Source organism: Leptonychotes weddellii, chromosome 16 (genome assembly GCF_054177405.1).
Source record: "Leptonychotes weddellii isolate Sample4059 chromosome 16, ASM5417740v2, whole genome shotgun sequence".
Taxonomy (NCBI): domain Eukaryota; kingdom Metazoa; phylum Chordata; class Mammalia; order Carnivora; family Phocidae; genus Leptonychotes; species Leptonychotes weddellii.
In genome coordinates, this window is record NC_138384.1 from 45,604,401 (window position 1) to 45,627,589 (window position 23,189).

The 23,189-nt window shown below is 56.4% G+C and overlaps 1 protein-coding gene, 1 long non-coding RNA gene and 1 other non-coding gene across 6 annotated transcripts; 2 read left to right on the forward strand and 1 right to left on the reverse strand.

Annotated features, from left to right (window-relative positions):
* The first annotated feature begins 145 nt into the window (after nt 1-145).
* Nucleotides 146-23,178, forward strand: PPFIA3 (PPFI scaffold protein A3). Of its 4 annotated transcripts, none has more exons than XM_031021631.2 (30): nt 147-337; nt 4,910-5,164; nt 5,434-5,535; nt 5,912-6,076; nt 6,435-6,509; nt 6,835-6,909; nt 7,230-7,451; nt 9,372-9,518; nt 9,626-9,760; nt 10,162-10,245; nt 10,401-10,532; nt 11,231-11,293; nt 11,446-11,525; nt 11,794-11,938; nt 12,485-12,672; nt 13,699-13,921; nt 14,822-14,985; nt 15,116-15,243; nt 15,984-16,074; nt 16,604-16,685; nt 17,351-17,551; nt 18,848-18,910; nt 19,074-19,100; nt 20,144-20,319; nt 20,733-20,830; nt 21,050-21,225; nt 21,313-21,381; nt 21,602-21,773; nt 22,227-22,298; nt 22,385-23,178. In XM_031021631.2, exons 2-29 carry the CDS (start codon nt 4,925-4,927, stop codon nt 22,283-22,285), a joined length of 3,582 nt encoding a protein of 1,193 aa, XP_030877491.1. In that variant the 5' UTR covers nt 147-337; nt 4,910-4,924; the 3' UTR covers nt 22,286-22,298; nt 22,385-23,178. The 4 variants fall into 4 exon arrangements, with proteins under 4 accessions (XP_030877493.1, XP_030877491.1, XP_030877492.1 ...); XM_031021629.2 differs by having other exon boundaries at nt 202-337; nt 15,981-16,074; XM_031021633.2 differs by lacking the exon at nt 19,074-19,100 and having other exon boundaries at nt 146-337.
* LOC115938249 (U6 spliceosomal RNA) lies at nt 16,405-16,511 on the forward strand. The gene has a single exon (XR_004073408.2). It is a non-coding gene; the product is annotated as a U6 spliceosomal RNA (small nuclear RNA).
* LOC145717682 (uncharacterized) lies at nt 19,663-22,395 on the reverse strand. The gene is made up of 3 exons (XR_014141072.1): nt 22,196-22,395; nt 21,022-21,661; nt 19,663-20,026 (listed from the first exon to the last, which is right to left on the reverse strand). It is a non-coding gene; the product is annotated as an uncharacterized LOC145717682 (long non-coding RNA).
* Nucleotides 23,179-23,189: the final 11 nt, after the last annotated feature.

Genomic DNA, 23,189 nt, shown 5'->3' on the forward strand with positions numbered 1-23,189 from the left:
GAGGGAGGAGGAATTTTTTTGGGGGGGAGGTGGGATTTGGGGGGCGCTGGTGGGCACCCCTGGATCTGGCGGCTGCGGCCTCGCGGGGGGGAGGCTGAACGGTGATAGGGGCAGGGGGCTATTTTAGGGGGTAGAGGGCTGTTAGACCGTGAGGGGGAGGGGGGGTCCCCAGCGCCCAAGCCGGAGCCAGAGACGCGGAGCCCGCGCGAGCGGCGGAGACAGGGCTCCGGAGCCACAGATTCGGGCCCCGGCCGCCGCCAGGGGCCCCGCCCGGTCCCCCCACCCCACCCCACGTCCCTCCTGCAGCCCAGCTCCGCCCGCAGCCGCCGCGGACCAGGTAGGTAAGAGCCCGGCCCAGCCCGCTTGGCAGCGCCCACCCCGGGGACCCCTCGCCGAGCCTCCCTCGCCTTCCCGAGATCCTGGACTCCCTTCTTTATCCCCGGGGGCTCCGGAGCCCAGATTTCACAGCCCAACCACAGAGACTCAGGCGTGCCCCTCCCGGCTCTCAGAGTCCCCAACCGAACCCTAGAATCCCAGGCGTACTGCCGCCTTGCGCCTCGTCCAGGGCCCAGGAGCCTGGATTTCCCAGTTCAGCTCCGGCAGCCCCCTCTGGACCTACATCCTCCTCCTCGGCCCATTCCCGGGAGCTCCAGACACCTGCCGTGGCTGTGTCAGACCCCCAGCTAGGGCCAGCTGCCCCCCGTCGGGTGTGCATCGTCCCCTATTCGTGCACCCGGTCTGCCCATCTCCAGCTTGAACAGCCAGCCTCCTCCCTCGGTCCAGGCCCGCTCGGCAGCCGCCCTGGACACAGGCCCGCTCTGGAGCTGTCCATGGTCAGCGCACTCGGCAGCCTCACCTCCCCCACGTCCTGCTGCTGCTGCCGCCGGGGAGGGGGCGCCTGCGGTTCGGGGAATACCCCCCGCCGCGCCTTTGACCCGGAGATACCCGGGGCCCTCTGCAACCCGGGCGCCTGGGCCTCAGGGTTCCTCTGGTGAGCCTCTCGTCTCGTCCTCAGTACCCCAGGTTTCTGGGACCCCAGCTGTTTCTTGAGGAGTCAGGGCTTCTGAATGTTCCTGCCTGGTCCACCTTAGGGACCTTGGCATCCAGGGATCTAGCTCCCACCTGGCTCTGGAAGCCCTGTCGGTGCTCACCCCGCCTGTCTGAAGGCCCCAGCTGGTAGCCCCCACTCGCTCAGGACCTGGGAATCCAGTTTCCCAGCTCTTGCCCCCTTTAGAGACCCAGTTCAACAGCCCCTGTGCCCCTCAGGCAAATAGACCCAGCCTCCTGACACCCCAGCACTGCCTGCTTAGGGATTCAGGCACCATGACTCTCTCCCTTTCAGGGACTTGGAATGCAGTTCTTAAAGCAAATCTCTGGCTTCTGCCCACCTTCCCCCTTGGAGACCTAGATGCTTTGTCTCTGGTCCTGAATCCCCTCAGGGACCCAGGAGTTCAGACCCCAGCTTCCGTATTGCCCACCAAAACCATCTGCCACAATCCTCCTTCCCAACAAGGACTCAGGCTCCAAGCTTCCATCCCCTGTCCTTTATCTCCACAACTATTCAGGAGTCCAGGCCCCCACCAAGTATCTAGCCTGTTAGCTCTTACTCTTAGGGACCCAGGTCCCCCCAGCCTCACAACCCCCATCAACTTGACATCTCTAGTGGCCTTAACAAACCTCTGCCTCATCCCCATATCATCTCAGGCACTGGGCTCCCTGGGGGTTCTCTTCTCTATTCCCTGAGACCCAGGTTCTTGAGATGTTTCCAGCACCCCATCATGATGTTTCTGTCGTGATGTCCCATCCTCTGAGTACACCTTCTCAGGCTGATGAGCCAAGCATAGACCCCTTCCTCTAGATGTGTTCTGTGACCTAGGTTCATTAGATGATCTAGAACTTATCCACTATCTTCCATATTTCCAGTTAACCTGTGCCCTTGCGATGCTCTAGATTCTTTCTAAATCTTAGAAATTAGATTCTTTATAATTCTTAGATTCTTTCTAAATCTAAATCTTAGAATGCTCTCAGTCAATATCTCTGTTCTGTTTTCACCCACGGAATGTTTTCAGTTCTAGGTTAGATGATAAAATCTAGGCATGTATTTCCCCAGGGGAATTCAAATGTCTTGATAATGCCCCCAAACCAAATTCTGATCCCACCTTCTCCTCACATATGTTCCAAATTTTTAGAAACCAATACTTGCTTATTCTCTGCTAAAATTTTATTTTAGGTGTGTTCTAGGTTCCAGCCACATCCTTGGCATTGTTCTAGATTCTGTTCTCCTCCCAGGGGCATTCTACATTCTGTGTAGAATATGTGTGTTCCAATTATGTGCTCTACCCTTTCTCCAAATTGCACTATCAATTTTATTTATTTATTTATTTATTTTTATTATTATTTTTTTAAAGATTCTATTTATTTATTTGACAGAGAGACAGTGAGAGAGGGAACACAAGCAGGGGGCAGTGGGAGAGGAAGAAGCAGGCTCCCCGCTGAGCAGGGAGCCCGATGCGGGGCTCGATCCCAGGACCCCGGGATCACGACCCGAGCCAAAGGCAGACGCTCAACAACTGAGCCACCCAGGCGCCCCGATTTATTTATTTTTAAAAAGATTTTATTTATTTATTTGACAGAGAGACACAGCAAGAGAGGGAACACAAGCAGGGGGAGTGGGAGAGGGAGAAGCAGGCCTCCCGCCGAGCAGGGAGCCCGATGCGGGGCTCGATGCGGGGCTCGATGCGGGGCTCGATCCCAGGACCCTGGGATCATGACCTGAGCTGAAGGCAGACGCTTAACAACTGAGCCACCCAGGCGCCCCTGCACTATCAATTTTAAAATGTACTTTCTTATTTTAGGTCCCATCCACTTCTACAGTCTTAAATCTAAAGGATTCTCACTGAAATGTAGTGCATCTTCCTTTTTCAGGTACTAGATTCTAGGCCCATCCATTCCCACCTTTTCTGTCCATCTTTTCCCTAATGTGACCTTCGTTTAGAACTTATCTCCTGGAGGACTGTGGGCTTCCTCCTCCATCTGGCACTTAAGCATTCTAAGCATGCTCTAGGCTCATCTCCTCTTTTGGAGTCTTCAGCTAGAAATGTCCTCATTTCCAGAACATCTCTTCCCCCTTCCTTTGCCAGCTCAGTCCTTATGCCAGTAAATTCTCAATTCCCAGCATGCTTCTGAATCTTCCCCCAGGCACTTTTAAGTTCCAGGCAAACTCCTTGCTACTTTCTAGGGTTTTCCCCCCCACCTCCAGGGAATGTTCTGAATTCTAGTGTCTATCTTTTGCCTTCTGTCTGTCACCTAGACACATGATAACACCAAGAGTGTGATCCCTGTTATATTCTTTGTTACACCTGCATCCCTGGTAGGTTCTGAGTTCTAGATGTCCCCTGACTAGGTTTGTCATGTGTTACATTAGGTATGTTCTTAGGTATCATCTTGCTCCCCTCTGTGTTTGGGGTTCTTCAGTGACCCAGACCACTCTTTCATTTATTGGATTGCTTTTGACTGGTTCAGGTTCCAGACCTAGGTTCTAGAATATGCCCCTCTACTTGGCCCTATGTGAAGATTTTACCCCAAGCGCACTGTACCTGTGGAAACACATGTCCTTTCTGCACTCTGTACTGTCTTCATGCCGTGGCTTTCTAGATCCTACACCCAGCCTTGCTAAATTTTATGTCCTTCTCAGTGAATTTGAAGTTCTAGAGCAGCTTCTCGGAAACATCCTGTGTTGCATCTCCCGAGTAGGTTCTGGATTTTAGATACCGTGTTGGTTTTGACCTCTCTCCTTATAAATATTGTCTTAAATCTGGCCTCTGAGTGCTGGCAAAGACCCAAGGGTGTAGGCATCTAGCTGCCTTCACTCCCAGGTTCCAGGGCCCTCCATCCCCCTCCTCTTCTCATTGAAGTCCAAGACCCCAGTTCCAGGTTTTGGACATAGTGTGCACACTGGGTGGGGCTGGGAACTATTCGCTGTCAGAACCGGTTATGCCGCTGCCTGGAGGGAGAGAAGGAAAGGAGGGAATAGAGTGAAAGTCTCTCCTGCTTTCGACCAGGCCAGATGGACCCGTCTGACCTGATGTGTGTGGAGGGAGCGGCTCAGGAGACCTCCCTTCATCTCCGCCCACGGCTCATGCACCTAGATTCCTGGGTCCTGGGGGCCTGGACTCTGGGGTTCTGGAGGAAGAGGGGTCTGAAGACTGGGATTTCTGGGTCTGAGGTTGGAGGTTGAAAACTCAGATTCTTGTGTCCCTGTCTGACCCCCAGGATTGGGGAAGAGGTGGCTGAAGGCTCAGACTCCGGGGTCTAGGGGAGAGAAGGGAATTGGGGACCCAGCCTCCTGTGGCCTGAGGTAGGAGGGAGCTGGATCTTGGACTCCTGGGTTGAGGGAGCTGGCTAGCAAGTGGAGTGGCTTTTAGATTCTTTTGGAGCTGGGGTCCAGATATCTGGGACATTGGGGGCAGGAGTTGGGCTGGATAGATGAGGACCATCCCCGTGACCCTGTTCTGGTACCAATGACCTAATTCTGTGGCCCCAGTTCTTTGACCTCCTGAAGGCATGGTTCTCAGCTGGGCTTGTCTTCTTACTCATGCGGTGGGTTAATGGGCATTCCCAGCAGGGTCAGAATAGGTAGACTGATTTTCCCACATTGACTCAGGCAATGGGTCACCTGGCTTTGGTTTCTCTGACTAGGCTGGTCCTAGATTTGCTGCCAGTGCCTGGTGGGTTTCAGTTAATCCTGTGCCATGAGCAGAATGGATGGGCCCCAGTTTCTTCTGTACAATGCCTGGGTTGCCCCACCTCAGTTTCCACTATGGAGTATCCCAGGGGCCGTGCCTCAGTTTCTCTGCCAGTGCCTCCACGAGGCCGGTCTCTGTTCCCTGCCCCCTCCCCACTCCCGCAGGCCAGCACCGCCGCCATGATGTGCGAGGTGATGCCCACCATCAGCGAGGATGGCCGGCGGGGCTCGGCGCTGGGCCCGGACGAGGCGGGCGGCGAGCTGGAGCGCCTTATGGTCACGATGCTCACGGAGCGCGAGCGACTGCTGGAGACGCTGCGCGAGGCGCAGGACGGGCTGGCTACGGCGCAGTTGCGGCTGCGCGAGCTGGGCCACGAGAAGGACTCGCTGCAGCGCCAGCTCAGCATCGCTCTGCCCCAGGTCTGGGCGGGACCCGGGCGGGGCCTGCGGAAGGCGGGACCTCGACCGCCGAAGGCGCGGAGAGGGCGGTCCGGAAGGGGCGGGACCTGGCACGTCAAAGGGAGGAGTGCATGGGGCGGGCGCTTGCCGGTGATGGGCGGGGCCTGAACCTCTGGAAGGGGCGGGATTTAGCAGGGAGGGGCGGGGCCTTCAAACTTCCAGGTCTGTGTAATGCGGGACATGGGGAAAGGATTGATCTAATTGCCCGGATCCTACCCACATCTGGACAGGAGTTTGCGGCTCTGACGAAAGAGCTGAACTTGTGTCGGGAGCAGCTGCTGGAGCGGGAGGAAGAGATTGCAGAGCTGAAGGCGGAGCGCAACAACACGCGGGTGAGGGGCATGGGGGCGGGGCCTAAGCGGGGTGGGCGGAGCCACGAGGTGTTGCAGCCTGACCCATCTTTTTTTACCCATCTTGCCTTCCTGTCTTCTCCTCCCTGCTTCCACTTCCCGGCTGGTCTCCTCTGGTTCCCTCCTTCCTTCACATCTCCTCCCTTATCTCCATAACTGTTCTTTTCCTACACCATTCCTTCCTTGACCATGCCCCTACCTCTGATATCCCTCTCTCTTCCTGACCTCTCTCCTTACCCCTTTGCTTGGCTCCACTCTTCCTCCATGTGTCCGCCCCACCTGTCTGGACCACCCTTGTCCTCGACCCTGCCTCTCTTCCCTTGCCTCTTTTCCTTGGCCCGGTGACCTAACCCTGTAGCTTCTCCTTGAACACCTGGAATGCCTGGTGTCCAGGCACGAGAGGTCACTGCGCATGACCGTGGTAAAGCGCCAGGCCCAGTCCCCGGGTGGGGTCTCTTCTGAGGTGGAGGTGCTCAAGGCTCTAAAATCCCTCTTCGAGCACCACAAGGCCCTGGATGAGAAGGTATGAGAAACAGAAGAGCCTGGATGCAGAACCTAAGCCCGTGGTTGGCTGGGACTGTCCTGGATAGGAGAGATTCTGTCTGTGATTGGTTGGGGATGTCCTAAGTGGGAAGAATGTTGACTGAGATTGATTGGGACGGGCGACTCAGACTGGGAACTGACTGCTTGAAAAATGAATTTTGGTGGGGACTACCGGTGGGTGGGGCTGCCTTGGTACCTGGTTGGAGCTGCACACCCATTATAGGTAGAGGAATGCTAATGTCGGCCTATCAGGCCGTCCCAGGGGTGTTCGGCCTCACGGTCAGTTGTCCTAGATTGTGTCTGATCCCCATCTCACTCTGTCCCGCTCCCATCCCCAGGTCCGGGAGCGGCTGCGGATGGCGCTGGAGCGGGTGGCGGTGCTAGAGGAGGAGTTGGAGCTGAGCAATCAGGAGGTGGGGGCGTGGCCAAGAAGGAGGAGGGACTAAGGAGCTACCAATGGGGTGGAGCTGATTGGGTGGGTTCAGGGAAAGAACGGACGATGGAGGAAATGGTTGGAGGGGGAAAGTTCGGGCTCTAGAGGACACCGCCACAAGGAGTCTAGGGGGAAGAGTAAGGGTGGACTTCTTCACGCTGGGCAGCTAAGGAGAGATACAATGAAGGCACAGGGTTTAAAGACAGAGTGTGGGATGGGGTGGCCCCACCAGGACCAGTGCCAGTGGGAAGTAGAGTGGGGGCTCAAGGACTCCCTTTGTCCTGATCTCTGTTTCCCGTTCCCAGACCCTGAGCCTTCGAGAGCAGCTGTCTAGGCGCCGGTCGGGGCTGGAGGAGCCCGGCAAGGATGGGGACGGGCAGGTAAGAGGCGGAAGTCCGCCCCCCTTGCTCTTCAAGGCTCCCCATCCCTGTGACCTCCACGCAGCCCCGTGACTTTGTGATGGTCCTTTTAATGTTTGGTATGATCCTCACTGCCTCTATGACATCTGAAGTCCTAAGACCCTTATTGGCCTTTGACCTCTGATTCAAGTCACCTAGCTAACTTCTGCGACCTCCAGGCTGATCTTTGATTCCGCCCCCCCCCCGCTCCCCTGCATCAACTTTCCCCTTGTATTCTCTCTATATCTCTGTGTTCCCCACTCTGGGTTCTGTCCCTTCTTCTCTCACTGGTCCCACTCCAGCCCCTTGCCAATGGCCTTGGTCCTGGCGGGGATTCGAACCGGCGCACAGCGGAGCTGGAGGAGGCCCTGGAGCGGCAGCGTGCGGAGGTGTGCCAGCTGCGGGAGCGCCTGGCGGTGTTGTGCCGCCAGATGAGCCAGCTGGAGGAGGAGCTGGGCACCGCCCACCGCGAGCTGGGTAAGGCCGAGGAAGCTAACGCCAAGCTCCAGCGCGACCTCAAGGAGGTGAGGCCGGAGCCCCTGGTGGGCTGCCCTCTGTCCCTCCCTCCCCCTAACCCTCCCCGATCCCCCTTTGCCCAAAGTCACAGAGCTCATGAATGGTGGAACCTGGAATCGGTCCACAAGCTGTGTGGACTCTCCTCCTCTCTGAGCCTCAGTTTGCTCACCCGTAGAATGGGGTTTATGGGGCGCCTGGGTGGCTCAGTTGGTTAAGCGACTGCCTTCAGCTCAGGTCATGATCCTGGAGTCCCGGGATCGAGTCCCGCATCGAGTCCCACATCGGGCTCCCTGCTCGGCGGGGAGTCTGCTTCTCCCTCTGACCCTCCCCCCTCTCATGCTCTCTCTCTCTATCTCATTCTCTCTCTCAAGTAAATAAATGAAATCTTTAAAAAAAAAAAAAAAGAATGGGGTTTATGACCCTTGCCACAGGGTTGGCACATGACACCTACATGGTAGGCGTTCAATAACTGGTCCGAGATATGTTATCATTGGGAAATTCTCTTGTGCTTTTTTTTTTTTTTAAAGATTTTATTTATTTATTTGAGAAAGAGCATGAGTGGGGGGGGGGGGAAGGGCAGAGGGAAAGGGAGAAGCAGGCTCCCCGCTGAGCAGGGAGCCCAATGCGGGGCTCTATCCCAGGACCCCAGGATCACAACCTGAGCCAAAGGCAGACGCTTAACCGACTGAGCCACCCAGGCGCCCCACTCTTGTGCTTCTAAGTTGAACTCCTTTGTCTGCATTTCACCCCATCCTGGCTTGGGCCCCTTGATCCTAATTCCTATGCCCCTGGGACTGCTGGGAAATTTAGGGTATGGATTCTGGAAGTCATTGGATGAGAAAGAAGAGCGAGCACTTTATTTTTATCATCCATTGGGATTTTCACCTCAGATTTTAAACCTGGATGGCCGTGTTGGGAAGTGTGGCCCCACCTTATGGGCTCCCAGACAGAAGTCCATCTTCCACGAAACCCTGGAGCCCTGTCTTAGGTTTTCTGAGCCTTCACTACCTTGGGGCTCTTGGGAGATGTTTCCTCCCATGTGGAAGGGACTTTTGTTTTTCATGAGACCCTAGGGCACTCGCTCTGTGATTCTAAGCCTGGGCTGTGCTAGAAGTTGCTGAAAAATCTAAGGCCTGGATTTTTTTTCTTTTTAATTTTCTTTCTTTCTTTCTTTCTTTCTTTCTTTCTTTCTTTCTTTCTTTCATTAGCTTCAGAGGTAGAATTTAGTGATTCATCAGTTGCATGTAACTGGAATTTTTTTAGAGGTAGTTTATTAGTAGTGGTAGTAGTATTTTAAAGATTTTATTTATTTATTTGATGGAGAGAGAGACACAGGGAGAGAGGGAACACAAGCAGGGGGAGTGGGAGAGGGAGAAGCAGGCTTCCCGCGGAGCAGGGAGCCCCATGCGGAGCTCGATCCCAGGACCCTGGGATCACAACCTTAGCCGAAGGCAGACGCTTAATGACTGAGCCACCCAGGCGCCCCGTATTATTATTATTTTTAAGAAAACTTTACCCCAAGGTGGGGCTTGAACTCAGGACCCCAAGATCAAGAGTCACGTGCTCTACTGACTGACCCAGCCAGGCGCCCCTAAGGCCTGGATTTTTGAGGGGAGTGGGCCAAGAAGACTGGAGACTTCCCATCCATGGGCTTCAGGTCGTCCATACGGGGAGGGTCTAAGACAGTAAGCCCTAGAAGCTCATGGGAGGTGAGGTACCACCATTTTAACTCTCGGGTGGGCGGGGTCCTAAGGCTGGCTATTCCTGGGAGTTCTTGGCAGGGGTGGTTCCACCATTCTGACGCCCAGATAGCAGGAGACTTCATTTCCCAGGATACCCTGGGGTGCCTGATCTAAGGTTCTAAGCCCACACTACCCCCGGGGCTTTTTGGGAGCTGTCGTCCACGTGACCTTTGGCCACCCCTGCAGGCGCTTGCGCAGCGGGAGGATATGGAGGAGCGCATCACGACCCTGGAGAAGCGCTACCTGAGTGCCCAGCGCGAGGCCACGTCTCTGCACGATGCCAATGACAAGCTGGAGAACGAGTTGGCCAGCAAGGAGTCGCTGTACCGGCAGGTGGGGGCACGGCCAGGGAGGTGACGTGGGGGCGAGGCCGCGGCCTGTGTGACCTAGCTCCTCTCCTTCCGCCTCCACCCCCCACCCCCATCTCCGTCCCCCCTCAGAGTGAGGAGAAGAGCCGTCAGCTGGCGGAGTGGTTGGACGACGCCAAGCAGAAGCTGCAGCAGACCCTGCAGAAGGCGGAGACCTTGCCCGAGATAGAGGCCCAACTGGCCCAGCGCGTGGCAGCGCTCAACAAAGTGAGGAGAGGCCTGGGGCGGGAGTGTGGGGGGGTGGGGTAGAGGGATGAGGCCGGGCCTTCAGGCTGGAGAGGTAGGAAACTTGCCGTTGGGATTCTGGGGAAAGGGGCGGGGCCGGGGAGTCTAGAAAAGTGAGGGAACTTGGCATGGGGTCAGGGCCTGGAGGTTTGTGGGGTGTTCTCTAGTCCGGACTGACAGGATGGCCTGGAACGCAAAAGAGACAGAACAGACCCCGAGGAGGGGACAGGGCGCGAATCCTAGCGCGGGGTCTGGAGTCTCTCGGGGGAGGAGCCTGGGGCTCGGGGGCGGGGCCTGGCGCCGAGCCTTGGAAGAGGCGGGGCCTGAGCCTGACTGGGTCCCAGTGGGGCAAAGTCAGATGCCCCTGGCTTTCTGTCCACTAGGCTGAGGAACGTCATGGGAATTTTGAGGAGCGGCTTCGGCAGCTGGAGGCCCAGTTGGAGGAGAAGAACCAGGAGCTGCAGCGGGTGAGGGGGCGGACGGCTGCAGGGTGGGTGGGGCTTTGAAGCTGAGGCCAGAGCTTAGATGAGCGGGTAGAGTTGGGGGGGCGGGAGCTGAAAGCAGGGGCGGTGCTCCGGGCCAGGTGGGCTTGAGCATCCCTGTCCCGCTGTCCTTTGGGCAGGCCCGGCAGCGGGAGAAGATGAACGATGACCACAATAAGCGGCTGTCAGAGACTGTGGACAAATTGCTGAGCGAGTCCAACGAACGGTTACAGCTGCACCTCAAGGAGCGCATGGGGGCGCTGGAGGAGAAGGTGTGCCCCAGCCCCGGACTTAAGTAACCTGCAATCCTAGACCTCATCTTGCCGCAATCCCGGGGCCCCAGACCTTTCCCCAAACCGTTAGTTGAGATCTCAAATCTGGGCATCTAGAATTTGAATTTAACAGACTTCTCGGGTCTGTACCTGGTCTAAACACCCCCAAGAGCCTGGGGCACCCATACCTTGAGTTCTTGGTTTTTCCCCAAGCCTCTGACCCTTTGAACCCTCACACTTTGAAGATTATTTATTTATTTATTTATGAATGTATGTATGTATTTGTTTATTTATTTTAGACAGCAGGGTGGGGGCAGAGGGGAAGGAAGAGGGAGAGAATCTCAAGCAGACTTCCACTGACCGTGGAGCCCCGAGTGGGGGGGTGGCTTGATTTCACGACCCTGAGATCATGACCCCAGCCGAAACCAAGAGTCAGATGCTCAACTGACTGAGCCACTCAGGCGTCCCTGGACCCTCAAACTTTGAATCTTTATTACACAGGATGCTGGATTCTGGGGCTCCCAGGCATTCCCTTCCTTAGATGCATCTTTGGCCCCACAAGCCCCATGCCCTCCAGCTCACCACTCACACCCACCTCATTCCCCTGGGGTCACCTTTGGCCAGTCTCTGGACACTGATAGCCCCAGGATATGCCTCTTCCAGGCTTCACCCCCTCACTGCACCCTTGTCCTCCACAGAATTCACTGAGCGAGGAGATTGCCAACATGAAGAAGCTTCAGGATGAACTGCTGCTCAACAAGGTAAGGAGGGGTCTGGAGGAGAGGGCATGGGGGCCTAGGACCAGGGACATGGAGCAGGCATTGCTGGGGGATGGCATTAGCCAGGCTGGGAGGGGCTATTCCTCAGGGACAGGGCTGATTCTGACCTGACACCTCCAACTTCCTCCCACCAGGAGCAGCTCTTGGCAGAGATGGAGCGGATGCAGATGGAGATCGACCAGTTGCGGGGGAGGCCACCATCCTCCTACTCCAGGTGACACTAGTCCTTCTGCCTCACCCTTGCTCATAGGAGCCCCCTTGGCCAAGCTCATCCTTTCTGATCTCCAAGTCTTCCCCACCCCCCTGTCCTCCCAAGGCTTTCACTGACTCCTGTTACTCTTGACACCTGACTTCATGGCCTCTGACCTCTGACTTCAGATCCCTCTCCCAGTCCTCTGACCCCAGGCCTTTTCCCATGACGCCTGACCTCTCTGCCCTTTTCCTGACCCCTTGGTCTCTGACTGCCTTCTCCATGCCCACAGGTCTCTCCCCGGCAGTGCCCTGGAGCTCCGTTACTCCCAGGCACCCACATTACCTTCTGGTGCCCACCTGGACCCCTATGGGGCTGGCAGTGGCCGGGCAGGCAAGAGGGGCCGCTGGTCAGGGGTCAAGGACGAGCCCTCCAAGGTCAGCAGCCACTTTTGGGGCCCGGACTGAGCAGGGGGTGGGTGGGCAACAGTAGGAAATGGAGTCTAATACGTGGGGCTCTGGAAGGGGACTGGGCTGAGAAACAGCATCTCCTGGACCCATGTTGTCTTTTTTTTTTCCTCCTGCAACTCCATCCTCTCTGCTTGCCTGACGTCTCTTCATGTGGATATCCTGCTACGTGGTGAGAACCTTAGCGGAATGATGAGGTGGGGAGAGGGGCGGTGAGTGGGGGATGGGCACGGTGTAGAATCCTAGAATGGGGTTGCAAGGTGAAGAAAGGAAGCGGCCTGGGTCAAGGGAAATGGTAGAATCAGGGGACGGGGTAGAGTCCTGGATAGGGCAGTCAGTCAAGGAAAGGGACTTGTCAAGAGACAAAGCTAGGCTGGGAAAAGTGTGTGGGCTGGATCACAAGGTGAGGCCAGTCTTTGTCAGGGGACACAGGCAGGGTTGTGGAGGGTGGACAAGGTCAGTAGAGGTGAGGGAAGCCCCAGCACCTGACATCCTTCTGTCCCCACACAGAGACAGGAGTGGGAGCGGTCTGCCCCTGCGGGGTCCATGCCACCCCCATTCCCTGGGGAGCTGGATGGCTCAGATGAGGAGGAGGCTGAGGGGATGTTTGGGGCTGAGCTGCTCTCCCCCAGTGGACAGGCCGATGTGCAGACGCTCGCCATCATGCTTCAGGAGCAGCTGGAAGCCATCAACAAGGAGATCAAGTGAGCACTGACTGGCCCAGTCCTTCTCCACCCTGCCTGAGCTGACCCTGTAGCCCCTCTGAAGGCCTGAGCACATCTCCTCTCTTAATATCCTCAAGGAACTCCCCCAGCCCAACACTCCCTCCAGTAACTAGGAATCCTCAAGATATACCCAGAAGTCTCCTATCTATCTATTCCCTATCCAGTATTCACAATTTCCCAATACACCAATGACTGCATTCCCAAATACCCAAGTTCTCAAGCCAGTACACCAAGAATCCTCCAGCACACCCTGGATGTCATGGCTTCACACAGCTAGTACCCAGAGTCTCCCAGTACCTCAAGAATCTCAACACAACACAAGGTCCCCAATCCCAAACACCAAGAATCTCATCCTAATACTTCAAGAACCTCAATTCAAGATACCAAGAATTTTGACTCAATATAACAAGAATCCTCGATTTATCACGAATCCCCCACTGACATAAGGTCTACCCTGCTTTCCCAGAAATTGCCCTCCTTGGCAATTCTCTAACAACACACTCTCCATGGGAAATATACCAATATGACCACGATTTTCCATCCAAAGTCACTGCAAGTCGAGGTATTGATTCACATACCAGATGACTCCATGAACTTCCCAGATCCTAGGTTGACCTCAGAGTCCCTGATCTCCCCCAATCTTATTATGATCTTGCTCTTTCTTTCCTCCTTGGAATTGGACCTCTTTCCCATAGTGAGCTTTTTTATGACTTTATAGAACCATGTGGTTACCATCATGGAAGCCTTGATGCAGACCCTGATCTTCCTGTTGTCCCTCATCTCCCAATGACCTCCTGAGCCTATCATGACCCCTTGACTCCCCTTTAACCTGTGAGGCCATGATGAATCCATCAAGACCCTCTAACCTGATTATGCTTTCCTCAGAATTCTTCCCCACCCTCCCTGCCCGCCCCCAGCCTTCCTGCCCTTTGGGATCCCCAGACTCTGTCTCCCATTGCTTGCCTCTCTGTTCTCTCACCCGGTCTGCCCCCTTTCCCTCCTCAGGCTTATCCAAGAGGAGAAGGAGACAACGGAACAAAGGGCAGAGGAGCTGGAGAGCCGCGTGTCTGGTTCTGGCCTGGACTCCCTGGGCCGCTACCGCAGTAGCTGCTCACTGCCCCCCTCCCTCACTACCTCTACCCTTGCCAGCCCCTCCCCTCCCAGCTCTGGCCACTCAACGCCCCGTCTGGCACCCCCTAGCCCTGCCCGTGAGGGCACCGACAAAGCTGTGAGTGTTCTGAAGTCTCCTCATTTTGGTGGGGTGGCCTGGGGAGGGGGGAGATCGGAGACAGGGCTCCCCAAGCAACAGCAACAAAAACCCCTCTCACCAGTGATTTTCAAAAGCAACCTTAGCTTTTCCTACAAGTTCCAACTTAAAGGGTGTAAGGGGGGAGGCTGAGCCACGGGGTTTCTGAACCCTAACTTGTACTTTAGTCAGATCTGGCCTTTTTTTTTTTTTTTTTTTTTTTAAGAATTTATTTATTTGACAGAGAGACACAGCGAGAGAGGGAATACAAGCAGGGGGAGCGGGAGAGGGAGAAGCAGACCTCCCACTGAGCAGGGAGCCCGATGCGGGGCTCGATCCCAGGACTCTGGGATCATGACCTGAGCCAAAGGCAGACGCTTAACAACTGAGCCACCCAGGCACCCCTGATCTGGCCTGCTTTTACCTGTTGTGTGCATTAGGTTTCTTCGTAGGTTTTGTTTTTTTGTTTTTTGTTTTTTGTTTTTTTAAGGTTTCCGTGACTAAACATATACTTGAGAGCTAATATTAGATCCTCGGAATTGATCTTTGAGGAGGAATAAGACATATTAGCCCTATGTTATTGCCTTAAACCCAGTTTTCTGGCTTCCAGAATGTGTAACTCATTAGCTTTCCTATAGTCTGAGCAGATCCCACTCCTGACACCAAAAGCTAGGATACATAAAAACTGGCTGCTCAAGCTCCAGGCGGACGCATTGCCTTTATGTTTCTGCAACTCACCCCTACCTGGTCTAGGCTACCTTCAGAAGTGGTACCCAAAACCAGGGACATCCCAGACACCCCCTGGTAGATATCCCAACTAATGAAGAGCCCCCAGCATGACCCTTCCAATGCATTTCAGCCTCTCTGCCTTTCTGTGCCCAGAATCATGTCCCCAAGGAGGAGGCTGGGGCTCCACGAGTGGAGGGGCCAGCCATCCCAGGAGACACCCCACCTCCCACTCCCCGCTCTGCCCGCCTTGAGAGAATGACACAGGCCTTGGCACTGCAGGCGGGATCCCTGGAAGATGGGGGACCCTCACGAGGAAGGTCAGCAGGGACAATGGATGGGATGGGGAGGGGTTTGCTCGGGAGGATGTGTCAGGGGAATGGACAAGGACTTGGGAGGAAAAGAGACATCCCAGATGGGGTCTGCCCTCACTCCATCCTGTTCACCCAGTGAAGGCACCCCAGATTCCCTGCACAAAGCCCCCAAGAAGAAGAGCATCAAGTCATCCATAGGCCGTCTCTTTGGCAAGAAGGAGAAAGGGCGAATGGGACCTCCAGGCCGGGACAGCTCTTCTCTGGGTGAGGACCCTGATGCCAACCCTATCTCCCTTCCTCTCTCCCTTCTTTCCTTCCTCTCTTCCTTCCTTCTTCGTTTTCACAAATTCACTTGACATTCATCTGAGCCTTCATTCATTTGATAATTCGTAGGATGTGAAAGGGGCAAGCAGGACTTGGTGGAGGTAGAGGGAAGGAAGAGGGACAAGCACAGGGCACTCTGAGGCCTGCCTGGGGGACTGGAGGTGGGGAGCTAAATGAATTTTATGATTGCATTTACCTATTTTTTAAATAGGGAAAGAGAGAGGACCACCTAAAGGCAGGGCAGATGGTGGGCTGGAGCCTGCTTATACTGGCTTGTGAAAGCCAAGAGTTCAATTTTCTGGAGTTTTATGGGCTGCCTGACCTTACATCGGTAGCCTGAAATTAATGGGATTCTTTACACCATGGAAATTGGCGAACACCACAAAGCAGGGAATACGCCTTCCCTCCCTCCCTACCTCCATCCCTCCCTCCCGGGGAGCCGGTGGTTAAACAGTTACCAGTATCCCACTGCCACCTTACCGAGGCCAGCCCAGTGAATCCAGCCCCATTTTGGGGATGTCTCCAATTCCCTGCCTGGGAGGTGAAATTGGTTCCTGTTTGGCTTTATCACTCCCTCGGGGCCTCTAAGTCGCTGGCCTCCTTCTCAGCACCCTGGACACCAGAGAGTCTCCTTCCTGCTTGATTCTCTCCAAACTCTGGCCCCTCCCTGCCTTCAGCAGGAACACCCTCGGACGAGACACTGGCCACGGACCCTCTGGGGTTAGCCAAGCTGACGGGCCCAGGAGACAAGGACCGAAGGAACAAGAGGAAGTGAGTGTGTGTGTGTATAGGCTGGGCAGGGGGGGAATCGGGGAGACCACTTACAGAGATTCACTTTTTTTTTTAAATTTTTTTTTTTTTTAAGATTTTATTTATTTATTTGACAGAGAGAGACACAGCGAGAGAGGGAACACAAGCAGGGGGAGTGGGAGAGGGAGAAGCAGGCTTCCTGCCGAGCAGAGAGCCCGATGCGGGGCTCGATCCCAGGGCCCTGGGATCATGACCTGAGCTGAAGGCAGACGCTTAATGACTGAGCCCGCCCAGGCGCCCCTTTTTTTAAACCTTCTTCCAAGTTTTCTACCTTAATAAAAAGTGCTTTGGGGGCTCAGTTTAGCAGCCCATATACTAACATTGGAACGATCCAGAGAAGATTAGCATGGCCTCTGCGCCAGGATGCCAGGCAAATTCATGAAGCATTCCACTGAAAGATAGAACTGTGCTTTGGAGGGGGTTTGTGGGAAAGGACGGCTGGGGGTCTCTGCCCCTGAGAGCTCCTGCCCTACTAGGCCTCTGTCCCCAGGCACGAACTTCTGGAAGAGGCCTGCCGCCAGGGCCTGCCCTTTGCTGCTTGGGATGGGCCCACCGTGGTCTCCTGGCTGGAGGTACTGGGGTCCAGAAATGCCATGACTCTTGATCCCCAACTCCTGTGACGGCCCTGCCACTAGGGGTCACTGGGTGCCACCCAGCATCCTCCGCCTAGCCTGGGATGGGGGGTGGGGTGGGGGTGGGCGGAGGGGGATGAGGCCCTGGGGGAGGTCAGCCTTCCTGTTGATCTAAACAGCTTCCTCCTCCTCGTGCCCCCACCTCTGCACCTCTGACCATGCCCCCTCGGTCGTGCTGTTCTGTTGTCTCTCTCTGTGTCTCCCGCATCTCTCTCTCACTGTATGGGATTCTCTGTCTGTTGTTTTGCCTCTCTCCCCATCTCTGCATTTTTGTCCTTCCCCACATTTCTTCCCACGTCTCTGGGTCTTCCTGTGTCTGTCTTCCAATGTCTTGCCTCTTTCTCTCTCCATCCCTCTTTCCCCGGTGACTCTGGCGTTACTCTCTGATTCCCCCCCGCCTTTATTCCCCGTGTCTCCCTCTAACTCCCTCTTGTCTTGTTTGCCTTGCCCCATCTCTATCGCTTCTCACCGCTAACATTCCCACCTCTCCATCTCCCTCTTTCCTTTTCTTTCTGTCTCTCCGGTGTCTCCCTCAATATTGTCTCTGCCTCTCCGTGTGTGTCTCTTCCTTCCCTCTCCCCGCCTCCCTCCTTCCTTCTGTCCAGCTGTGGGTAGGCATGCCTGCATGGTACGTGGCCGCCTGCCGGGCCAACGTCAAGAGCGGTGCCATCATGGCCAACCTGTCGGACACGGAGATCCAGCGGGAGATTGGCATCAGCAACCCGCTGCACCGGCTCAAGCTGCGCCTCGCCATCCAGGAGATGGTCTCACTCACCTCGCCCTCAGCGCCCGCCTCCTCCCGCACGGTCAGTGTCTGCAGGCCAATCCCAACCCTTGCTGCCTCGGAGCCCCGCCTCTTGCCCGCAGACTAGCCAATCCTGGGCTCGCTCACTCCAGATCTGTCTCGCAGACCCTCTCCGCCTTGTGCCTCACCTGGATTGGATTATCTCGGGGGGCGTGGCGTGGGGGGAGTCCCTTCTCAGGTCTCCCTGCGTCCCCTCAACCTCGGTCCTGTCTTACACAGACAAGACCCCATCTGGAGAAAAATTCAAAAGCATATGGTTCCTTACACAGTCCTTAATGAGGGCACCCCCCCTCCTCCCCACCCACCTCTGACTCGGCTCCTTGGCTAGTGCTACTCCTTGGCTCCCTTTCCTCAGAGCACTTCTCCGCCTGTCTCTCCTCCTCCTCGAGGTCTCATCTCAAATGTCACTGCCTCCAAGAAGCCTCCCTAACTCAACAACTAATCACTCGCCCCATCGCCCCAGCACATTAACACCTAATTTTCCCCCACAGTGTTTATGGCCTTCTAATAGTTTATCCTTTTGTTCCGTGCCGAAACTTCTGTGTGTTATGCCCAGTTCAGCAACTGTTAACTCCTTGCCCGACTTGCTGTTTGCGTGTGTGTGTTTGTGTGTGTATCTGAGACCCTCCAGTGTAATTTGTGGACATCATTACTGGTTAGCCCAAAAAATTACTTCACAGGGCATCTTCTAACAATAAGAACATTCTCCTACGCAGCCACTGCGCCCTTATACCTAAGAACGTGACCATTATTGTCAATTTCATCTCTTCGGTCTATTTTCAAATTTCCCCTCGTGTATCCCAGACCCTACAACTGTGCCTGGCACTCATGAGGAGCTACATAAGTGTCTGAATCAATGTATGAAGTCCTAACTCGTGGGGTTGTTGGGGGCAGGTGCTCAGTAAATGTGAACACACATCCCTTACCCCCCACCCAAACTTTTGTCCCACTCCACTGCTGTATCTGCCACCTCGTTCTGAACGTCACTCTGTACATACATCTGTGTGAGGTCAGAGAGGTGATGTTGTGCCCAAGGCCACACAGCAAAATACCCGGGTAGGGCCCCAATTCAAACCTGTACTTGCCCGACCTCAAAGTCCATGTTCTTTTGCCCGTTATACAGCAGGTGCTCAATAAATGATCATTCGGTTTTTCTTTCACTGCCTGGCCCAGAGCAGTAACTGGCCTGAGTCAGAAAGCAGAATGTATATAAATGGACCTGGCCTGGGCCTCTAGGAACACCCCTCCCCCATCCAGAAGCCTTCTCTCAACCCCCATAACACCCCTCGCCCCTCAGTCCACAGGAAACGTGTGGATGACGCACGAAGAGATGGAGTCCCTTACGGCCACGACCAAGCCTGTGAGTGACCCCTGCCGGCGGCTTTGGGAGTGGCACTAACTCTCCCTGGGGAGGGGTTGGGGGGCGACTCTCTGGCTGTTCGTCCGTCCGTTCGTCCCTCCCGCCCTCCTCCACCTGCCCCTTAACCCACCCCTTCTCTCCCCTTTTCCCACTAACGGGTCAGGAGACCAAGGAGATCAGCTGGGAGCAGGTAGGGGGCGCGGGGCGGGACATGGGCGCATGAACAGGTTGTGCACGCTGCATGCACGCCCCTCCTGCCCCAAGCCCCGCCCCCCACCCCCCGCGGGAGCGTTCCATCATCACCGCGGGGGTCGCTGCGTGGAGCCGTGCTCTGGACCCGTCTCATTGTGGCTTGGTGGGGTTCAGGGGGTTGGGGGGGAAAGCCTGGACTAGTCCATTGTTAGTGTGGGGCTCGGGCCATTCCATTATCGTGGGGTTGCGGGGGCTGTTCCACTGCTGTAACTAGAGGGAGACCTTTTCTCTATGATTGAGGGGGAGTGGGACTGTTCCAGTGTACTGGGGCCAAGGGGGAAGCATACTGGGGAGGGGCCGCAGGTCCCGCTGAGAAGTCGAGGAGGAGGAGAAGCTACACTTTGTTCTCATAGATGAACTAGGTTGGACTAGGGTCTTGGTTTCCAGTCGGGGGCCGGTGTTGATTGTTTCCTTACGCTAAAGGGAGTGAAGGACTTTGGGCTGATCCAGAATACTGTCCTGGGCCAGATGTAGCATTAGACTAGTATTTTTGGACCGTGCAAGAGTGATGGATGGATCTATTATCGTTTGTTGTGGGGAGAACTACACTGGAAGAATCCGTTGTCCTGACTTGGGGGAGAAGCGATGTTGGACTGACCCACTGTTCTGAGCTGGGACAATGCTAGACAAGTGCCTCTCACCCCTTACTGTTCCGGTAACCGAAGGATCTGGTGGGAATGCAGCTTCTGATTCCGTAGCCTGGGGTGGGGTCCTAGATCCTACAGTTCTGGCAGGTGCACAGGTATGGTGATGCCGCAGGTCCAAGGACCGCACTTTGAGTAGACAAGGGTCTATTCTGTGATTATGAAGGAGTAGGAGACCCCTGGATTGGTCCGTTGTCCTGAGCAGAGATTGACCCATGTCCTAAGGTGGGGTGGAAAAAGAACCACCTTGGGTCAGGGGGTAGGAGTGAACCCTCTCATACATACATGGGAAGGGGTCAGAGGGCCTGACCCTTCCCCCACCTGCCCATGGCCCCAGATCCTGGCATATGGTGACATGAACCACGAGTGGGTGGGGAACGACTGGCTACCCAGCCTGGGGCTGCCCCAATACCGCAGCTACTTCATGGAGTCGCTGGTGGACGCCCGCATGTTAGATCATCTTAACAAGAAGGAGCTCCGGGGCCAACTCAAGATGGTGGACAGCTTCCACAGGTGGGGGCTGCCTGGCCAGTGGGGACAGTCCAAGGGGAAGCCTCACTCCCAGAGAGTCTTTGGCCAATGGGACTGGTGATGGGAACGTCCTGGGACTATCTTTGGCCCTTTAGCCCGGATTCTCAGGAAATCCTGACTTCTGTGCCCCTTCCACCAATGAGATGGCCCGCTAGGCAAAGTCCAAATCCTCAGACGGCTTGGCTTGTTAACCCCATACCCTGTCCAGGTTACCCAATAGGAACTGCCTGTTGAAAATACCCCAAATCCTGGGAAGGTCAGCAATACCGAAAACCGACCCAGTGGGACAACTCCCCAACCTTTCCCAGAAGGACCACAGCCAGTGGGGAGGGGCGAAGCAGCAGCCATGGGGGTTGTGAAGGCTCCTCCGTGACCCCACTTTCCCCACTGTTCAGGGTGAGTCTGCATTATGGGATCATGTGCTTGAAACGGCTCAATTATGACCGGAAGGACTTGGAGCGGAGGCGGGAAGAGAGTCAGACCCAGATCCGAGGTGAGTAGGCGTAGAAGAGTCCCCCCCCCCCCAACCCCCCAAGCCAGGTGGCGGAGTTTGGGGTTGGTGGGGAGGAGGTATGATTAAGGGGGGGAGGGGGAGCCCCGGGCCTTTTGCGAGGGGGTGGAGCCAGCAAGGGGGCGTGGCCAGGAAAGGAAATGGCCGTGACAGGTGGGCTAAATTGGACCGACCGGCAGCTGAGAGTCCCTTCTGTCCCAGACGTGATGGTGTGGTCCAATGAGCGGGTCATGGGTTGGGTGTCCGGGCTGGGACTGAAGGAATTCGCTACGAACCTCACGGAGAGCGGGGTGCACGGGGCGCTGCTGGCCCTGGACGAGACCTTCGACTACTCCGACCTGGCCTTGCTCCTGCAGATCCCCACGCAGAATGCGCAGGTGAGCTGCGGCTCGGCCCGGGGCACACTGGGCACCCCCACCTCGCAGACTGCACGCTGCCACCCTTCTTCCACCTCTCGTCCCCAGGCCCGGCAGCTCCTGGAGAAGGAATTCAGCAACCTCATCTCCCTGGGCACAGACAGGCGGCTGGACGAGGTGGGCGCAGCCCCAGCCCTGGAGGCTCAGCTCCTAGCGGCACCTGCAGTGTCTGAGCTGAAGGAGTGGGGCTTGCCTTTGCCGGCGGGAGGCGGCTGGAGGCGGGACTAGGGCAGGGGCGGGGTTAAAGGCGGAAACCCGAGAGGGGTGGAGTCAAAGGAAGGGGCTGAGTCAGAACCCGGCCCTGGTCGCTCATCGTCAGCCCGGCCCCTATATCTAGGACAGCGCCAAGTCCTTCAGCCGCTCCCCATCCTGGCGGAAGATGTTTCGAGAGAAGGACCTACGAGGCGTAACCCCCGACTCAGCTGAGATGTTGCCCCCCAACTTTCGTTCGGCCGCAGCGGGGGCCCTGGGATCTCCGGGGCTCCCTCTCCGCAAGCTGCAGCCCGAAGGTGGGCGGCACCCCGATGCGACGGCCCCTCCCCCCTTCCCCTTGCTCCGTGTGGGAAAGGGACCAACTCTACATTCCAGAAGCCTCCCTCCAAGTTCTGAAATGGCCTAGTCCTTTCTCCCCGACCCATGACGAATGGATTGCTCAGTATGCCAACTCCCTCCTCCGGGTGTGGAATGGATTAATCCCGCACCCCTTTTCCGAAGTGGGAAATGAGTTGGCCCACTGTCACCTGTGGCACCTTAGATGAATCCAAGGCTGCGGGAAGGGGAGGGGAAGGAACCCGGCATGGAGCCAAGCGTTGTGATTTCGGGAGGGGAAATCCAAGAGAGGGCGCTTGGGGTTAACGATCAGAGAAACCCAGGGGGGAGTGGGGGTGGGGTGGGGTGTGTGTGTGTGTGTGTATGTGTGTGACGCGCGCACCAGACCAAACCACTGCTCGCTCTCCCTGTAGGCCAGACGTCTGGGAGCTCCCGGGCAGACGGCGTTTCGGTCCGGACCTACTCCTGCTAGTGTAGGCCTCCAGGTGAGGACTGTGCTGGGCGACCTTGGGGGTTCGGGGCGGCACAATGGATTTTCACTGCTCCACGTACTGCCCCGGCGTCAATGCAGGTGACCTCACTCGGATGGAAGAATCTTCCAGAGGCTGGGCTGTTCCCCCTCCTGCCCAGAGTATGGTCTCGCCGGGGAGAGCGGGCGGGGGAGCTCGCGCCGCGGACCGGACCATCTGTACAGACGAGCGGGGAGTGCGCGTCCCCGCCTCACAAAAGGACTGGGCCTGGACCAAACCACACGAACTGGACTGAGAGGGGGAACGAAGAGGGCAGGAAGAAATCCCGCCCCAAACTTCCGCCTCCCTTTTCTCTACTTTGTAATTTATTGATCAGTTTCCGATGGGAGATGGGTGCCCTTTCCCCGCGGGAAGGGAGCGGGGCTTCCCTCCCGGGCCGCATGCTAGGAGAGGCTGCCCGCTCCCCTTTCTCCTCCCCAGTCGCGGGGCCCAAGTCTTCCTTCTTCGTCCGAAAGGAGGGGAGGGGGGACTCGCTGCTACAAGCCTCGCCCCATGTGCCACTCATCCCCGCCCCGCCGCGTCAGGTCGCCGGTGCCTGGGGTCAGCTGCGGGCGGAGTCCCCCCTTCCTCCCCAGTGTCTCGTGTCCCCGGGGCCTCTCCGCCCCCCGTGCTGTGGCCGTGTCCGTGCCCCGGGGGTAGGGGGTGCAGGACTGCGCTCCCGGTTCCCCTCCGGCTCCGGGGTTTGCATGGGAGAATCCTCTTTCCACGATGCCACTGGGCGACGTGGCGTGGGGGGAGGGAGGACGGTGGGGGAGCCCTCGCCCGAGACTCTTGGTCGGCCTCCCTGCCCCAGGTGTCACTCAGTGATCACGGGTAAAGAGAACTGTTTCAAAAAGCTCCCGTCTT